The sequence below is a fragment of the Mustela erminea genome, chromosome 20 (assembly GCF_009829155.1).
Source record: "Mustela erminea isolate mMusErm1 chromosome 20, mMusErm1.Pri, whole genome shotgun sequence".
Classification (NCBI taxonomy): Eukaryota; Metazoa; Chordata; class Mammalia; order Carnivora; family Mustelidae; genus Mustela; species Mustela erminea.
The window spans coordinates 10,643,801-10,662,109 of NC_045633.1; the positions used below are offsets into that span (position 1 = coordinate 10,643,801).

General features: G+C 49.8%; 1 protein-coding gene across 2 annotated transcripts in view; it reads right to left on the reverse strand.

Moving 5' to 3' along the window:
- The window catches only part of XYLT1 (xylosyltransferase 1), a 292,830-nt gene that overhangs the window by 143,818 nt on the left and 130,703 nt on the right, over positions 1-18,309 (reverse strand). Inside the window, exon 1 of one of the 2 annotated variants that reach the window (XM_032327699.1) lies at positions 7,931-8,014. The exons of the other annotated variant lie outside the window; for it this stretch is intronic. Coding sequence (XP_032183590.1) covers positions 7,931-7,933 — 3 coding nt within the window. The 5' untranslated portion in view covers positions 7,934-8,014. Of the gene's footprint in view, positions 1-7,930; positions 8,015-18,309 lie in introns of those variants that run through there. 2 annotated transcript variants of the gene reach the window in all.

Consider the following 18,309-nt stretch of genomic DNA (forward strand, 5'->3'; position numbering starts at 1 on the left):
CCTGCCTCAACAGGCTTTTGGTGAAGATCAAAAAAGAAAATGTAGCTAAAGTTCCTGGCATAGTGACAGGCGCACAGCCCACACTCAGAGAAAGGTGACAATTACTATTTGTCATTATTATGGTTCTGTCTGTTACTACTCTTTCTTCTTCATTCATCTCACCAATACTCAAGCACCTTCTACACGACACCCATTATTCTAGGTGCAAGGCGGCGAACTAAGGAGCTCCATGGAACTTGCTTTCTCCAGGCAAAGTGGAAACAGAGCCCCCACAGCTGTAAATACGCCATGATGTGGGGCTGAGACCTTTAGAGAAGCGTGAGGCAGGAGAGAGGTGGTAGATGGCCTTTCGGATGGGGGTCAGGGAAGACGGCTCTAGGCAGTGACATTCAGGCTGTGGCCGGGTGACAAGAAGGCACTGACACAAGATGTGGAGCAAGCAGCACCAGGCAGGAGGAACGGTACTAGCCACAAGGCCGAAGTGAGCTGGGGCTGTGTGGGCGGTGTCATAGGGTCTGAGGTGTGACCACACAGGGAGACAGGGGTCTGATGGCGACGGGCCTTGCTGTCCCTGGTGAGGAAAAGTGCACTCATTCTAAGTGCCCTGGGAAGCCACTGCAGGTTTTCTGAGCAAGGAGTATGTCATGATCAGCGTGATGTTTCAGAAAGGTCCCTGGGGCTGGGACAGGAGGGGCCCTAGTGCTCACCGCCTGCTGTGACACGACATGGCAGAGAGAGGAGAGGACGGCACAGGGTGGAGACAACCCTCACCAAGCCAGGATGATCAGAACCCACCACCCTGGCATGGCTCCAGCCTCTCGCCTTCTCGCTGAAGCGATGCCCAGGATGGGCTGGGGACAGGCACAAGCGAGACAGGAAGTGACAGGCACGTATTTAATGGTCTTTGGCTGCAAGCTTGGGTGACCATAATCACCCAGCACCCCATTGTGATCTCACACCAGTAAATGGGCCTAAATCACAATTCTAATGAGTCTCAAGTACCGGGCTAGAGCTTATTAATTGGAAGCTCCCCAGAAGCCTTAGGTACCCACAGTGGGCAGGGGCGGGGGTGGGGGGCTGCTTCTCATCTGCTGTCAGGAGGTCCCTGGCGGCAATCTTCTGGTGACTCAGTGGCAGGATTAATGACTCTGGCATTTCCCACCAGATCTGGGGCTCTGGTACTTTCTGACCCTGTCATCCGATAGGCTCAGAGTAGGAGGTGCCCACCTGCTGAATGGGCAGTGGTGCGCCCCTGCCTGGAACCGAGAAGGAGCACAGAGGCCTGGCTGCAAATACCATGGGAATGCCTGCAAGTTCACCTGCTGCCGCCGCCTCGGCAGCCCTGCCGCTCGCCTGCAAGCAGCGTTCACGGGGCTCCTGCTTTCCACCTCCTGTTTCACGGCTGTGTTCTTCCTCCCCTCTTCCTACAGAGCTCTGCTCCTAGGTTCACGACAGAACTTTCCACACTGCTACTAGGCTTACTTGGTAGCGTGGGTATCGCCTCCACCCAAACATGCCCTTTGGAGAAGAATTTATTCAGGTTTGTAAGCCCCAAGGGTCTAGCCCCAAACCTGGCATGTGTGTACGTGTGTGTGTGTAGGCACACGTGTGTGTGTACACACAGACGGATTATGCCATCACCAGCAGCAGCAGCAGCAGCTAATCTCTGGAGCTGAGCACGTATGCCCCCATGTGTGCGAAACACTTAACTGGCATCATCTCTCCTAACCCTCATCATCACCCTATGACCTAGATCTCTTATTAGTCCCATTTTACAGATGAAGAACCTGAGGTTTAAAATGGCTAAGAAACTTGCCCAAGGTCACACAGCTAGCAACTGGGGGGACTGGGGACTGGAGCCAGAATGGTTTCAGCCCATAAATCAAACGCCCTCACCACCACACTTCCTTGAACGGGTGGCCGGTGAGTGGGTTGATGGTGGCCGGTAGTGGGTGGGAAGGTAGGGAGGTGCTGGCTAGATCGTGACAAAGGAGGACGGCAGATACGGACTTAGAGAAAATGAATCAAGTCAGAGAATCTCTTGGGGATCTTGGTCAAGCAGTGCAAATGCCCATGAGCCTGGGACAGCTGCTCTCCCTTGCCTTCCCAAACCACCCACCCTCGGGCATCCACGGGCTTTTTCATGGCAGATTCTCCCGCCCAGATGGGACTTGTCACCTACGTGGATCCTTGGCCAACCCAGCACTATAGCTGGCTTAGATAGGGGTGCCTGGGAGACTTGGTGGGTGAGGTGTTTGACTCCTGGTTTCAGCTCAGGTCATGATCTCAGGGTCCTGAGACTGAGTCTCACATCCAGCTCTATGCTGGGTGTGGAGCCTGCTTAAGATTCTCTCTCCTCTCTCCCTTTGCCCCTCCCCCCTTAAAAAAACTGGCTTAGATAAAGGATAATACTCATGTGCTAAATCAGCACCTTACATGCATTAACTCATTTGATCCTCACAATGATTCCATGGGAAGGTATGATCAACACTGTTGTCCCAATTTTTTTTAAGATTTTGTTTATTTATTTGACAGAGAGAGATCACAAGTAGGCAGAGAGGCATGTGGGGGGAGGGGAAGCAGACTCCCCACTGAGCAGAGAGCCCAATGCGGGGCTTGATCCCAGGACCCTGAGATCATGACCTGAGCTGAAGGCAGAGGTTTAACCCACTGAACCACCCAGGTGCCCCACCGTCTCAATTTCTTAAAAAAAATGAATAAACTGAGTCAAAGAAGGTTTAAGTTGCCCAAGGTTTTACAGCCAGGAATTGGCATGGTGGAATATGAGCCCAGGCCATTGTGTAATCGTTTATTGGACCTTTATACTATATACACTATTCTAAGCGTTCTACAAATACTTTGTGTTATAAACAAACTTACGATTCTGGTACTCTCTTTATCTCTGGTTTTGTAAGTGAGATAACTGAGGTTCAAAGAGGCTAAACCTTCTCAATGTCGCCCAGATCAGGCCACTCTTCACTTTGTGAGAATTACAAAAAGAATTGCCTCTTACTCCAGGCAATTGCCATCCAGAGTTTAGGTGCCTGTCTTGATGATTAGAGCGCTAGCTGAATTTTCACTCCTACTTACGCCTTTGTGCAGTGTACATCCTGGACAACTGTACACAGAAGCAATGTACACCCAGCTAATAAATGGCAGAACTGAAATCCCAATCCAGGTCTGACTTAGATCTGGTTTTAGATTAATACAGATATTCCACCACATACCTTAGGCCATCATTTCACTCCTTTTAAACCCAAAGCTAGATTTAACCCCATGGAAGGTAGCTCAGAAAATGCCTCATCCAGTATTTCTGAGTGGGCAAAAGCCCAGTAAAGTGTGCTGGCTGTGAACAGATGCTTCCAGAAATGACCTGTTCCACCCCCAGGGACTGTGACCACTTCATCACAAGCTCAGAAAGAGTCTGGGCTCACAGAAGGCAACTCTCCACCGTACAACACCCGTCCAGTCCTTGCGGCGGGCACTGCGAGGGCTCTGTCTCCCCACCTCAGTCAGGCAGGCACTCTGCACAGTGACCCTTCCTGATCTACATTGTCAGATTGCAATTTAGCCGTTCTGAGGATTCCGCTCGAGGCTTCTACAGCCAAGAGCCTGCTGCTGGGGACAGTCCCAGGGCCCTAGACTTCGGGCAGATGTCACTTTGCATTAGAGGCCCACTGTGCCGGACCCTGGAATCTGTGCTAAATGTTCCCAAGAGAGAAGTCAAACAAGGAAGTGGGGAAGGGTAAGGGGCAGAGAGAAAGATGAATGGGGGGGGGTGCAACAGGGGAAACGGAGAGATGGAAAGAAAGAAACACAATCTCTCAAGAAAAAAATAGGGATACAACCCCCAAGTCTGTCTGGAATGCAGAGACAGGTCCTTCTGCCTGCGAGTGGAAATAATAAAAAAGAGCTTACTTTTATCAACCCCTTAGTTACAAAGACCAACGGTGAGCTTAATATGTGCCATGTACTATATTAAGCACACTTCTTTCCACAGGGGACCTGTAACGGTTAGCTGTCCTTCCCTGACAGAAGAATGGTGCCCTGCCCGAGCAGGGAGGCCACAAGATAAACCAATCGCCAGCAAAAGCCTCAGAGGAAAAAGAAGCCTCGCTCGTGTACCAGTGTGGATTTATGCGCCGCCTGTGTGTCAAGTATTATGGGTGATTCTTTCCTACTGGAGCTCGGTTTATTCTGAGTACAGTAGACTGAATATACAGGATATACCAAGCAATGGTCTGTGGTACCCATGACCTTGGCAGTGTGACTTCGCATCTCCTCCCAGAGAGGTGAGGTCTATTTCCCCACACTTGGAATATGGCGGGACTTAAGAACTTGCTTTGGTCGAGAGACGTGATGGAAATGATCCTGCTTCAGTTTAAGGTTGGCTTCAAGGAGCCTTGCACGTGTGCGTTCTCTTTTTCTCGGAACCTTGTTACCACCATGTGGACAAGCCCAGGCTCATCTCCTGGGGGATGAGAGAACACGCAAGAGGAGTCCACACATCCCAGGTGAGCCGATCCCATGGCAGGCTACAGCAAACGGAGCCCCACACAGAAGAGCCAGCCAAGATCAGAGGAGCCACCGCTGAGACCACAGAACCTCTAACTGACCCAAAGGCCTGCAAGCAATAATAAACAAAACCGCTTACTGCTTTATATGGCTAAGTTTTGGGGTACTTTGTGTAATTGCCCTAGTGATCCAATGAGGATCTTACAGACAAACAGCCTCAGAGACATGAAGTTACTATCTAAGGTCACTTAGTTGACAAGTGGTGAGGTAGGGATCCTGCGCCCCTATTAGGGATCATACATGATAATCCACAGCAGGGAATAACAACAACAACAAAACCGATTTCTACGAAGGGCCAACTAATAAATATTTTAGGCTTTGCAGGTCATGTAGTCTTTGTCATAACTGTTCAATTCTTCCAGTGCAGAGTGAGAGCAGTCATAAACTGCATGTTAACAAGTGGGCGTGGCTGTGTTCCAACAAAACTTTATTTACAAAAACAAGTAGAGGGCCAGGTTTGGCCTGTGTGCTACAAACTGCCATCTCCTGCTCAAGACCACTTCCCTACACCCTCACCCTTTGTGCCAGCCCTTCTTCCTTTCCCTGTTGTCTTACTCTTCCCTTTCTCTAGGATTTTGATGTAACACCCCTCAATTATCTTCTGCCATTTTCATACTCTATTCCACGACATGTGACAACTAACTCTAAACCCAGCGTCTTTGTTTCCCCAGCGTGTGTGTGACTTGACTCCCTAATTTTGCAAATCTCTGTCATTTCCAAAAATCAGTTTGACTGATATGTTTTCCCAATGTTAGGTTGATCGCTCTCTGGGTTCCCTAGGTATGGGAACCTTAAAAAGTTATGATTGTATTCTAAATCCAAGACCCAACATCATCACTGTGACAGTTGGGAATGCAAATTACTCCTGTTCAGAACATTTTTTTAGAAGTTTCAGTTCTGTAGCTACAGATATTTGACTCGCTGTGTAACCCCCCCCCCCCAAAGATCCAGAGTGATGCAGAAGCAACTTGGAGAGCTGTTTCATCACCCCCCACACACACCCTGTCTCTGGGGCAACCTCTCTCTAAGAAGCAGGAAAGGCACATGATGATGACTTCTTGCAGAGAATAAAAATTGGGCTTGGGGAAAATGAAATCCCCAAGGTTTTCAGTGTTAAGGAAACTCATCTACCTCATCCCCAAAATAGTGTTACAATAGATTTCGATTTCTCCACCTCTTTCTGGCCCTTCCCACTTCTCTGTTGCCCTACTTAGGATATAGAACCTTGTTGGCAATTAAAGTGGACTGTGAGCTCTGTTATTTTTTCCCCCAACTGAAGGAAAAAAAGAAAAAAAAAAAGACTTGGGAGTTTAGCAAAAGGAACTCATCCAATTTAGGAGCTGAGAGCCACGTCTTGAAAATTTCATCCAAGGTAAGTCAGGGCTAGTGTCAAACTTTCCATAATGGTTAACAACCTCCTAAGTGAAAATAAAAATGTCTATCTGGACTGATTTTAAGTTTTAAAGTTCCAACACTAGGAAGGCAGAGGAAGGTCCATCTTGTTTCTCATTATGGTTCAATTTCATTTCCAAGAAGGGCCGGGCCCCAGTCCCAGCATCTGGCACTGAGCGCGGGGCTTCTGGGGATCGCCATGACCATGAAGGCCAAGTACAAAGTGGAAAGAGATGCCTCATAGAGCAGGGTCCCTCGACTGCATGGAGGTACAGTGATTCATGTCCAGAAATGCCTACTGTACTTGGGGTGCCTCAAAAGTCCCATCCACCAAATGAAGAGCCCCCAAAGCTTGCCACAAAGCATGCACCTGTCAACGTCCCTGGATGAACTGCACCTGCTCTATGCCAGAGGCAATATTAATCGGGTTTAACATAATTATCTCCATTATACAAAGAAACTAAGACCAAGGTCAAAGGTCCACAACCAGTGAATGACAGAGCCGAAATTCACAACCCCCTCATCTGACTTCAGAGGCTTCTCTTAATCAAGACAAAAATCACTGATACAGTGAATGATCCTATTTGTGGCGTGACCAGGGATAGGTGCTAACAATGTCCTGTATTGGTCAACACCCTTAGCTCCGCCACCAAGCTCCCATCGCCTTCAGGTCATCTGAAAAATGACTTGTTTTTAAAATAGGACTTGAATTTGATGAGCAGCATCGGAGAAGCCACAGGGCCTCTGAGGTTGGCAGGCAAGAGATGATCATTTCCCATTATACAGATGTGGTAACTGAGGCCTAGGGAAAGGAAACAGCCTGCCCACCAGCCTACTAGTGGCCCAGCCAAGAAGGGCACAGGTACTGGCCTTCCAAGCCATGGCCAACAAAGGGATGTGGGTTTGGCTGGGCTGGAATGTGCCCAACTTGATTTTGCACAGTCCTGACACACTCCAAGGGCAGGAACCCTGTGAGTCCATCAAGCTGTGTTTTCCTAAAGCTTTAAAACTGAAAATATGCTTCATATTTTGGGGGTACACTGAAAAGGGGTGCTATGCTGAAAGATGCTTGAGTAAAAGACATATACAAACACCGATATAGCTGGAAATTGTGTTTTGTAGCTCCATAGTTATTTACCTCTGTCTTCCACATTACAAAAAACCTTAAGCAAAACCCACAGTCCAATGACTGAAAGAGACAAAACACAGGAGATAGAGGGCAGTAAGGAAGGGCATCAAGACAAAAGATCCTATATGAAATTTAATTTGCTATCAGGAACATGATGAACATCCAGAAAATTACCATATGTCCTGGGCACTTGTGAGATGTAGAACCAATCTCTGAGCTTCCTGGCAGGCAATGCAAAGAGGGAAACATAATGAGTTACTCGACTCTTGTGTCACACATGGGATTCCTCATTTTGCCAAAAAGACTCTTGGTCATTCCTCCTTTTTTGGTACCATTAGCTGTGGTCCATGTCCCAGATATTTGTTCTGTCTCTGTATCTATTGAGTGGATCTGAAATGACCGGCAACAAGGTTCTGCAGAAAGGCTTCTGGAATCAGAGGAGCTGGCTGGTCTGCCACCCTGATCCTATCAAGTGTTTACTTACTGAGCGTCACCTGAACAGACTGCCGATGAAGAAGTTTAAAACCACTTTGGTAAGAGACTGTGCCACCAGAATAGCAATGGGGAAGCAAGCAGAGAAAAGTCAGATTCCCATGCAAATGATAAAACGCACCTCTGCATTGATGTCATCTCCATGGGGCCACCATTTTTCTGAAACCCTTTCCTGTACAAAGTGAGGCAGGTTGGAATAAGGAGATGCTTCCCGGCTTCTCTCTCTGCCCTACCTAGTCCCACTGGGTAAGGCTGGGCTGCTCCCACAGTTGATCTCAGCCCCAAGCACGGAGTAGGCCACGTGACAGAGGGGTGGGGCAGGAACCAGACTCTGGTACTTACCATACTGTGGGCTCCGTGCAATGGAGCTCTACACGGGGTCGGGTTCCCAAAGACATGGGAGCATTGTGGGGCCAAAATTCAGATCTGCAGCAAAGAGAGTAGAAACGTCCCTCAGCCCCTCACCCCTGCCCTCCTCAAGAGCCCTGGGCTTGGCAGCAGCCTTTTCCCAGAGCTGTGTGCTGGGCCACTGGAAGCTGACTGCCTACTTACTACAGGAGCTGATGTGCAGAGATCCTAGGAAGACAGGAGGGCAGAGGGGTGGGCAATCAGCAGCACAGGGTACCCTGCCATCCCTGTATTTAATAACCGTTGAGGGGCGCCTGGGTGGCTCAGTGGGTTAAGCCACTGCCTTCAGCTCAGGTCATGATCTCAGGGTGCTGGGATCGAGTCCCGCATCGGGCTCTCTGCTCAGTGGGGAGCCTGCTTCCCTCTGTCTCTCTCTGCCTGCCTCTCCATCTACTTGCAATTTCTCTCTGTCAAATAAATAAATAAATAAAATCTTTAAAAAAAAATAAAAATAAAAATAACCGTTGATGATCCCAGAACCCTGTTTAACGCCCAACAAGTGGTACTGAGTCTTTCCTTTCACCGACCTGCAAGCATTTCCCTAAAGCAGCCACCACTTAGCAAAGCCACTGTAGTTCCCCTAGCATGGTTGTACCAATTAAATAATGTGACACTTCGGAGGCAAAAAGCTATGTACTTACTCCCAAACCAGAGGCCTGAGGGCTCTTACTTAAAGATTACAAGTGTGTGTGTGTGGGGATCTCCCTCTTAAGAGTCAACGTACATGACCACTGTTTGCTGTTCAGAAAGGCCATCCCAAAGGGGCTGCAGGCGCACAGCCCTGGGGACAAGAGGAAGCGCATCCAGGTGGCCACGAGGGGAGAGGGCGCCAGGGGTCATGCTCCCAGCCCAGCCTTGGAGAGCAACGGGTATCGATCCCACTACTGCGGGATTTGGAGCTACTTCCTCTAACTCTCTGCACCTCATTATCCTCATCCACAAAATGGGGCCAAGGGAGCTCCTACCTAGTGGCGGAGATTAACGGAGATGAAGCGTTCAAGCGACAATGATTAGGAATCCCCAACTGTAGCCTCAAGGCCAAAGGCAGAGCAACCACCCGGAATCAGTGCAAGCTCTCCCTGCAGGGGCTCGTCCTTCTGCTCAGCTCAGCCTGAGAAATCTGCTTCTGCCCTAGGCTTTACGCGTTACCAACAAAGCTTGGGGGGGCGGGGAGCATTGGGGAGGAAGGAAAGGTTTCTGGAAAACCTGGTTGCTGGGCCCCACTTGGAGGGCTGAAGATGCCGGTCTGAGGACAGGGTCTCTCGGGGCCTGTCTCAAGGCAGCTCCGTGCAAGGGACAAATGAGGGGCTTGCTAGCCGGCCTGATGCATCCAAAGACGTTTTACTGCTCGAAAGTATAAAATAAGCAGAGTGCGGGTAACTAAACACTATTTTTATCGCCGTTCTCACACTCTCATGCCACAGGCAAAAGCCGGTGCCGGAGGGAGGACGGCAGGGAAATGTTTATTCAGAGCGAGGGGCAGCCTGAATACCAATGGGGCCAGCGGGAGGCTGGGCGGCTAAGGCTTCCAGGGGCCACTGGGGCCTGAGGGGTACAGGGCATGGCCACATGGGGACACAGAGCAGGGCTAACCTGACGGGAAGAAATGCGCTTCTCCCCAAATCCAGCCCTGCGTCCTGCCGCCCTGCAGCAGTGCCCTGTCTCCTTTACAAGCTTCCTTCCCCTTGGCACCAGGGACAAAACTTATCCTCCAGTCTAGCCAGGTCAGGTCTGAATTACGAGAGTTCTGAGCTCCTTCAGGGCAGAAACCTCATCTGGCATGTTCACCATTATATTCCAGTAACAAGATAATGCCTGACACATGCATACAGCAGGCACTGGGTAAATATGTCCCCAAAGAAGTGTTATCCAAGGGTTTGCGGAGGGGGGGGGGGTGGCCATCTGTGAACAATGCAGAGAAAACTCTTGTCCTCATATAGGGAGACAAACAAAAAATAATGTGCATAAAGAATGTGCACAATAGGGTAGAAGAGAGCAGGAGAAAGGGGGGTTAGGATGTTGGGAGGGACGGGTGCCTTCTTTCGAAGGACAGTCAAGGTCAGCTGTGAATTGAGAGGGTGGGATTGTGAGCGGACACCTGATAGAGGAGTGAGCAGCAGTGTGGATATCTGGGGCAAAACAACATTTCAGGGAGCGGGACCTGCAGTGCAAAGGCCCTGAGGTGAGAGCATGCCCAGAGCGGCCCACCTCGCCAGTGAGGATGAGCAGAGAGGCAGGAATGCAAGAAGTCAAAGATGAAAAGCAGGAGGTTAGGTCAGAGAAGGAATGGGGGCTAGATCATATAAAGCCTTCTAGAACTGTGGTTTTCAATGGGAATAGTTCTCTCTCTCATGGCAATCTTGCATGTCTGGAGACATTTTTGGTTTTCGCCATGGCAGGGGTGGGGTGGGTGCTGGCATTTATGGGGAGAGGACAGGCACACTGCTAAACATCCTCTGATGCACTGGACAGCCCCACAAAGAATCACCTGGCCCACAATATCACCTAGTGCAAGTCTAGGCCACTGTATGGACTTTTTGGCTTTTGCCCCAAGTGAGCTGAGATTATTTGCTGAATGAATGAACCAGAACACAAATGGTAAGTCAGGAGTGTTTCATCTTCCTCAGAGCCCTTTCTCCTATTAATAGAGTTAGGAAAAAGGGAGAAAAGAATAGAGAACAGGAGAAAAGAGGCCTTTCTTCCTGCCAAAGGCACACAGTGGAACTCCTGGTTTTGAAATGTCCTACTTTATGTGCAATCTAAAAGGACGCCAACTGTCTTCTGGCCTGGTGACAACAGAAGGAACTTCCTGGAAAGCTGGCTATGGTAGGAGGTGGCCAGAACCTGCCTGAGGGGAACCCTCCCCCCCAATCAACAGTAAAAACCAGGTTTATGGGGAACTGGGCTGTAACCTCTGGGGCCCCAGTGGAGAGCAGTTCAACATCCATTTCTCCCCAAGTGAAGACAGGGGACAGGGTAGTGGCTGGGCTGGTGGCTGCTTGACTGCCTTTGCTTCTAATCACCAGGTCTTGGCCAAGCTACTCCTAGAAACCTACAGTCTCGCCTATATTTCATGTGGGTGATTAAATCAAGGAGCACTTCTTCCCCCATTCCTGCCTCTGAGTTTGTGAACAATCAAAGGCTAATTAGCCAGCGCCCCATGGGACAAGGATTTAGCCATGCAAGATGTCTACGAGGCTCCAAAAATAAACTGAGAAGTGGATCTGACTTGAGTGCCAGCAGGGATCACCAGGGACGAGGTCAGCTGGGGCCGAATCCGGGTGGATTTCTCCAAGGCGAGGCTGGACCCTTCGGCTCCCATCAAAGACACACAAGGACAAGTCACTGAGGAGCCGGCCTTCCTCTGCCAGTTCATGGATCAATCCTCTCAAAGCATTAAGAATCCAGAGTGAGATTCGAGATTGGGAAGGACAGAGGAAGGTTCTCCTGGCTGGAGGCAAACCAGCAGGTTCAAACCCTGGCTCCATCCCTTTCTGGCCATGGTAAATGGTCTCAGCCCTTTGAGTCCCAATTTCTTCCCCTATAGAATGGAATCAAATGCAAATAATCAGGAAGTGCCCTGGGAGATCATTCTGGCAGAGGGAAGGCATGAAGACAGTAGAAGTCATAGACAGGGATTCTTGTGCACCGTACACTCTGCTAAATGGTTAGACTTGTTTACTGGATTCTTAGAACCCAAGGCGGCACTGGGTATGCCATTTTAACGTGAGAATGCTGAGATTTAGAAGCACTAAGCCCCGTGCTTGGGCCAGGGAGTAGGACCCTCCTTTCTCCATGTTCTCTTCAGTACATCACACATAGAGCACCTTCAACTCTTTTTTTTTTTTTTTTTAAAGATTCCATCTATTTATTTGACAGACAGAGATCACAAGTAGGCAGAGAGGCAGGCAGAGAGAGAGGAGGAAGCAGGCTCCCCGCCAAGCAGAGAGCCCAGTGCAGGGCTCGATCCCAGGACCCTGAGATCATGACCTGAGCTGAAGGCAGAGGCTTTAACCCACCAAGCCACCCAGGCACCGTGAGCACCTTCAACTTCTCATGCATACTGACTACTGTGCTGGGTCCTCCTAACACGCGGGAAAGCCAGCCGTGATGGCCACCACTCCATTTTATAGACGAGGACACCCAAGCACGTCCCTGGATGCCCCACTTGCCAAAGGTCTCCACTGGGAAAACAGAGCCCCCAAAGAGAAGTCCAAACCAATGCAAAATGCGGGTCAGGTGACAGCCACGTTGGGAAGGAGAGGTGTCACATTTGCAGATGACAAATCAGCAGGGGATTCACATTCAGCTCCGAAAAGCCTGGGACCCGGAACGAACACTTGCTGCACAGCTATGACACAGCACACACCAAGCCCACCCGCATCTCCTCTCATCCTCACTGAGAGCCTGAAGGCGAGTGCTCTCATTGTTCCCTTTTCACAGATGAGGGGAAGGTTTAGGGAGGTAATTTAAGCTATTTAGCATATGGCTAGGGGAGGTGGTACTTGAACCAGGTCAAGGGATAGGTTCTCAGTCACAGTGAGGCCCCTCCAAGCCTTTGTTAAATAGGACAATGGGAGCCAGGAATCCGGAACAACTGTTCTACCAGCAGCCATAGGACCCTGGGACTGTTAGTTCCCTCCATCTCTGGACTTCATCTTTTTCTGACAGGGAATGGGCTCAAAGGGATATCCCTCAGTTCTGACCTCATGTGTTGCTCTACGCTGATCTTAAACCAGTGCTTCCCAAGGGAAATGCTATGATCTACCTCAGGATCTTTGCACTTACTATTCTCTATGCCTGAAAAAAAAATCACCCCCTAAATACCTTCAGGGTTCACTCCTCATGCAACTGCTCTGAAGACACTTCAAGAACCTCCTACTACCTCCACAACAGGCATTCCCTATCCCTCTTCTTTCCCTGTCACTTGTACCTAGCATACTATGTATTTACTTACTGTCTGTATCCTCCAACTAGAATGTAAGCTACATTGTTACATCCCTTACGTACCCATAAGCCCTAGCTACTATGTACCAGAAATTGGGTAAATAGTCAAACGGATGGCTGAATGCATCAGAACCATTTCTGTGCACCTCTACTCTCCAAGCAGAAAGCAAGGGTAACCCCGTTCCACCATGATGGAATCCAGCCACGTGCAATTATCAGCATGGCTGCCACGTTTACTAAGCAAACCTGAGTTGGAAGAAACAGCCTGCAGGATAGGAGTAGGGGCAGCGGTAAGCCAAAGCCAGACTTCATAACCAGACAAAGTAGGCTGGTGGAATCTGTTTGCACAGACCACCTTGGAGCCCTCTCCATCCCGTTAACCTGCCCTTCCTCACCGACCTCAGGAAACAAACCATCGCTTGATACCACTGGGTCTAATTACTCAGAGAATCTGAGTAGTGCCCCAGGCTTTAATAATAGACAATGCTGCCACAGAGGGACCCCACAGGCACCCTCCATGAGTGTCCAGCCCCCTTTGCACTTCACGGTTTTCTAGCACAGGTCACGGTACGGTACGTGGGAGCTGATTTCGCCTCAACGCAGCTATAGGGATTATACCCGATTTTGCCAAAACAAGCAATTTTAATTTGCCCCCGCATCCCCCGCAGAAACCAAACCACAACCGCTCATCTGGATTTCCTTGACTGCTAAAGGACAGCGTACCCTTCGTAAATGAAGGCCATGGCAAGTTTGCAGAATGAGATCCTGCTCTTCCAGGCAGGTTTGAAAAGACCAGCCCCAGGGGAAGGATTGTCCTCCCCATCCTCCCAAGCTGCTGGGTGCCAAGCCCCGGGAGAAGCCACGCCTCTGCTTTATTAACCCAGCCCCATGTCCAAGTGCACAGCCGGGCAGTATGCTGCCCAGGCTTTCTAATGAGATGAGAACTGAGGTTCAAAAACAAACTATGCAAAGCCACGTACAGAAATACGAGATGACAGAAGAACTGGGCAACCAAGTGCATAAAAGGCGGCAGGGTGGGGAGCCCACGTCTCAGTCAATCACCAGGTCAGGTGGAATCTGGGGATCCAAACAGCAGCTTAGCTGCTAGGAAAGTGGTGCAATTGACCTTGGACATCTGGGGAAGCTTCAGCTCTGTGGAGGTGTTTCCACACTCCCAACAAAATGTTACCTTTTAGCAAGTGCACAGTGATTCCATTTCTAGGAATTTAACCTTCAAGGCTGCTTGCACTTAAGTACACCTACCGTGGGTAGGGAGGATGGTTATTGCAGGGTTTTTAAATGCGGAAGATGGGAATCCACCCCAGCCTTCTTCCCCGGTGGCCTGGTTAAGCACCGCTCATCGACACAAGTGGAAAACGATGCAGCAATTAAAAAGAATAAGGTAACTCTATACACGGTGGGCAGAACAATCAACAGGGTACGTGGATAAGTGAAAACAGCAAGCCCGAGGAGCAGCTCAAAGCACAGGCCAGAGCCAGACCCTCTAAGACTGGATGGGAACTCCTCACTAGCCACGTGACTTTTGGCAAGTCACTTCGCCTCTATGGACCTCAGTTTCTTTATCCATCCAGTGGACACTTAAGCAGAGTTAATATACGTAAGCCTGCGTTCTCAACGGGCTGACGTGTTCCCCAAGGGGGGCAAAAATTAGTTCAGAGGAAGAGGCCGAAAAGAATCTTAGACACTACAATGATCTGGGGTCCTCCAGAGCACGACCCCGCCTGATTCACTGTATCCCTTAATATTTAATTTCTCTCATGAGGGAGAGTTTACATTTTTTCTCTTAGGAGGGTGGTAATGAAAAAGGCGGCTGATGAACATGCTGGTCAAGCTGCAGGAGGCAAATGGGGGTGACATCTACCTGGGATACTGCTGTCAGGCTTAAATGCCACAGCGCTGTTCCTTAGTCCCGGTCCGGCCACCCCGCAGGTGGTGCACATGAATAACAATCCCCATGTCCCAGATGAGGAGCCTGAGGTCCACAGAAATGATGGAACTAGGCCAAAGGTCTGAAACCTAGCCAGGCTCCTCACCTGAGAGCTTCTGCTGAGCACAGGATCCAGATTCCGCCCCCGCTTCCCTCCCCAACTCCGCATTCTGGCCTGAGCAAGGTCTTTGTGGTCTGTGTTTTATTACCCGTCCTGACTCCAAGTTAAGGCCCCACCATCGTGTTTCCCTCCTGTGGCCTCATTTTAATTTATGCCATCTTGTTCTGTGGGCTGCCACACAACCTTCCTAGAGTAGGGAGCAGAGGCAAGAAATGCACCAATAAAAACATATGGAACTCCAAGAGGTTCCCGAAAAAGCCACCACTGGCAGAGCTCACCGAGGGAGATCACCCACTCCCCGAGGGGCTTTTGAGGGAAGCTGGGAAGGCAAGGGCCGGCCTGCTGGCTGGTTGGGGCCGGTGAGGCAGAGAGAGGAAGGAGCGCCAGCTCCGGTGAGGCAGAGAGAGGAAGGAGCGCCAGCTCTCACGAGGCAGCGGAAATGCGCATATGGAGAGGAAAAAGGGAGGGCAGAGGCTTTAGTCGTGATCTCAGCAGGCAAAGCAACGGAGTCCCTGGTTCCTCCCTTCCTTCATTCATTCAGGACCTACGATGGGCAGAGCACAGAGCTCCGTGCACAGGGGCAGAACTAAACAGAGCAGACCTCAGTGGTTGTGACAGAGGCCGCAGGGTCCACAACGCCTCCAAAATTACAATCAGACCCTTTACAGGAAGCCTGTCAACTCCACGTTGTTAGTGAACTGCAATGTTCACATGGACAGGAAGACTTCAGACACCCTCCGGAGACCCCGGTTTTTCATCTGTTACACGGACACGCTAAGCACACCGCTGTAAGGGTCCGATGACAGAACACATGGGAGGTTCCGAGAAATAAGCCTAGACACAGACGCTTCAACACTTCTTTGCACTCCTGATAACCGGTGTCATGAGGACGGAGAGGAAGTAGGGAGCAGGGAAAGGAATCACCCCAGCGCATCTTCAAACCACTTCCAGGCTTCCCATCCTGATTTCAGGAGGAGGTAGAATTAGTTGATTGAAGTAATCCCAGCATTTTATGGGCCATTTTATTTCATTCTCTCTCTCTCTCTCTTTTTTTTTTTTTTTAAAGATTTTATTTATTTGACAGACAGAGATCACAAGTAGGCAGAGAATCAAGCGGGGAGAGAGAGAGGGAGAGAGAGAGAGAGCCCGATGCGGGACTCCATCCCAGGACCCTGAGATCATGACCTGAGCTAAAGGCAGAGGCTTAACCCACTAAGCCACCCAGGCAGCCCTACTTCGTTCTCTTTGACGCTCAGATGAGTGTGGTTGTTCACTCTTTCCCCATTTCTGAAATTGACTTATCTTCCAGCCCCTCTGAACACCTGATTTGTGAATTCCTATCTGTTCTCAGCCAACTATGTGGCAGGCACTCAGGATCTATGAAAATAGGTGAGCAATACATGTGTGGGGGGCGGGGGGTAGTTATAAGACAAGTCATGCTCGCTTGGAGTCTACACTGGAACAAGGGAGTCACCCAGTCACTATATATAAACTGTCAGTGGGGTAGTAACAGCTATGAGGACAAACATCAGCTCAGACAGACAGAGAACAGTGGTAGTTTGCAATCTCGAGAGTGGTAGCCAGGAAGGCCTCCCAAAAGGATGAACTCTGAGCAAGGACTTGAGACAGGTGAGGCAGGAAGGTCCTAGAGTCTGGAAGCACGGGGCTCTCGTTAGGGGGAAGGCCTCGTCAGGGGCAAAGATGCCTATCTTTGGCCAAGTCTTTTTTCCCCTCCCAGCGCCAGAACTGTTCCTAATGCCATGTGATCCTCAGATTACAGAAACACCATATTTGCACAGTACAGGCGGGGGGTGAAATCATGGTGCAAGGATTCGGACAGGGAAGGGGAGAGTGGGAACTGTAACTTTATTTCAGCTTATGGCTCAAGCTCAACTCCTCTGAAAGAGCTGACGTGTTTTCTTGGCCACAGACCTACTGTAAGCCTATGTACAAAAGCGTCACCTGTCAACAACCTAGTAAATCCACAAGTAAGATTTTTTTTTCTCCGAAAAATCGTGGGAACCAAATGGATTGTAATGAAGTTGTAGGACCAGTTTAGGCGGTCCTGGTTCCTGCTTTTGCACTTGGCAAGTAAGGCTAAATGAGAAGGTATCTGTTTTTGCAGAATGTTTGTACAGCATCCAAGAAAAATAAATCTATTTGTGTATATATCCCAAAACTTTGCATAGACAAGCGAATGGGATAATGAGGTTGTGCCTGTGACATTTCTCTGCCAGGGTTCCTGCAAACTCCCCAAGAACAAAGCCATATTTAAAAAAAAAAAAAAAAAAAAAAAGGACATCAGCTCCTGGGTGACAAAGAGGACCCGACTATAAGCCCACATGTACATTGCCAGCTACACTCACCATCGCTTCCGAGTGCCTACTGCGGCTACTAACAACCTGCTGTGACCCTGGGATCCTTCTTGTATGAGAAGGAGGGTAGGCTAGGGAGATGCTGACTCAGAACTCATTCCAGTTCCCATGGCAGGATGCCCTGAGGCTTGATTATCTGGGACAGGAGGCGAGTCATTCCCAGACTTGGGTTCAAGTTCATGCCTGCAACCTGAGTGTGAACTTACAGTTACTGATTGAACTACCCACTCTGATTTCCAAAGCCATGCCCTTCTGGATTCCAGCAGACAGCAGATTAGAATGTGTGTAGGAGTGAAGGATAGGAGAGGAACCGTACAGGATAGCAGACAGGAGGGCCTACCTTCCCACCTCCTTCCGGTATCACGAAATCACAGCACAACACAGCAATCACGGATACTGGGGACGATGCTATTGAGAGCCTTTTCTCCTTCAGATCCTGTTTCACAAGGCACGGACGATAGAACACGTCCTCATGAAGACAAGTTAACTCAGCTGTAGTGGAAGGCACTCCTAGGGTCAGCTTTAGTTGCCTAGAACATTCACTCGCAGTATAGGATACCTTCTTTCTTAACAGTGCACAACACAGGGCTCAAACAGAAACCACACTTATCACGAACTCATAACTCTAAGACCCTACAGGTCCCACACTCTGGCTTCCAGAGAACTTTTATTTCCAGATACCAAGTGCCAGGTCTTGAGCCCACAGCTGTGAGAAACAGTCAATCCAGTGTGCTGACCCCCTTTCCCCCGGGGCATGGGGTGCTCCCTCATTTCTTCTAAGTGGGCCATGACTTCCCCATCACTCCTCTGGCCTCAGGCTGAGGCTAGCCGTGGGGGATGGGGCACTCTCTCCTCTCAGGCTGAGAACTGCAGTTATGTCCCACTCCTCCTACGCCCTGAGGCGACCACGCCAGACATGGGG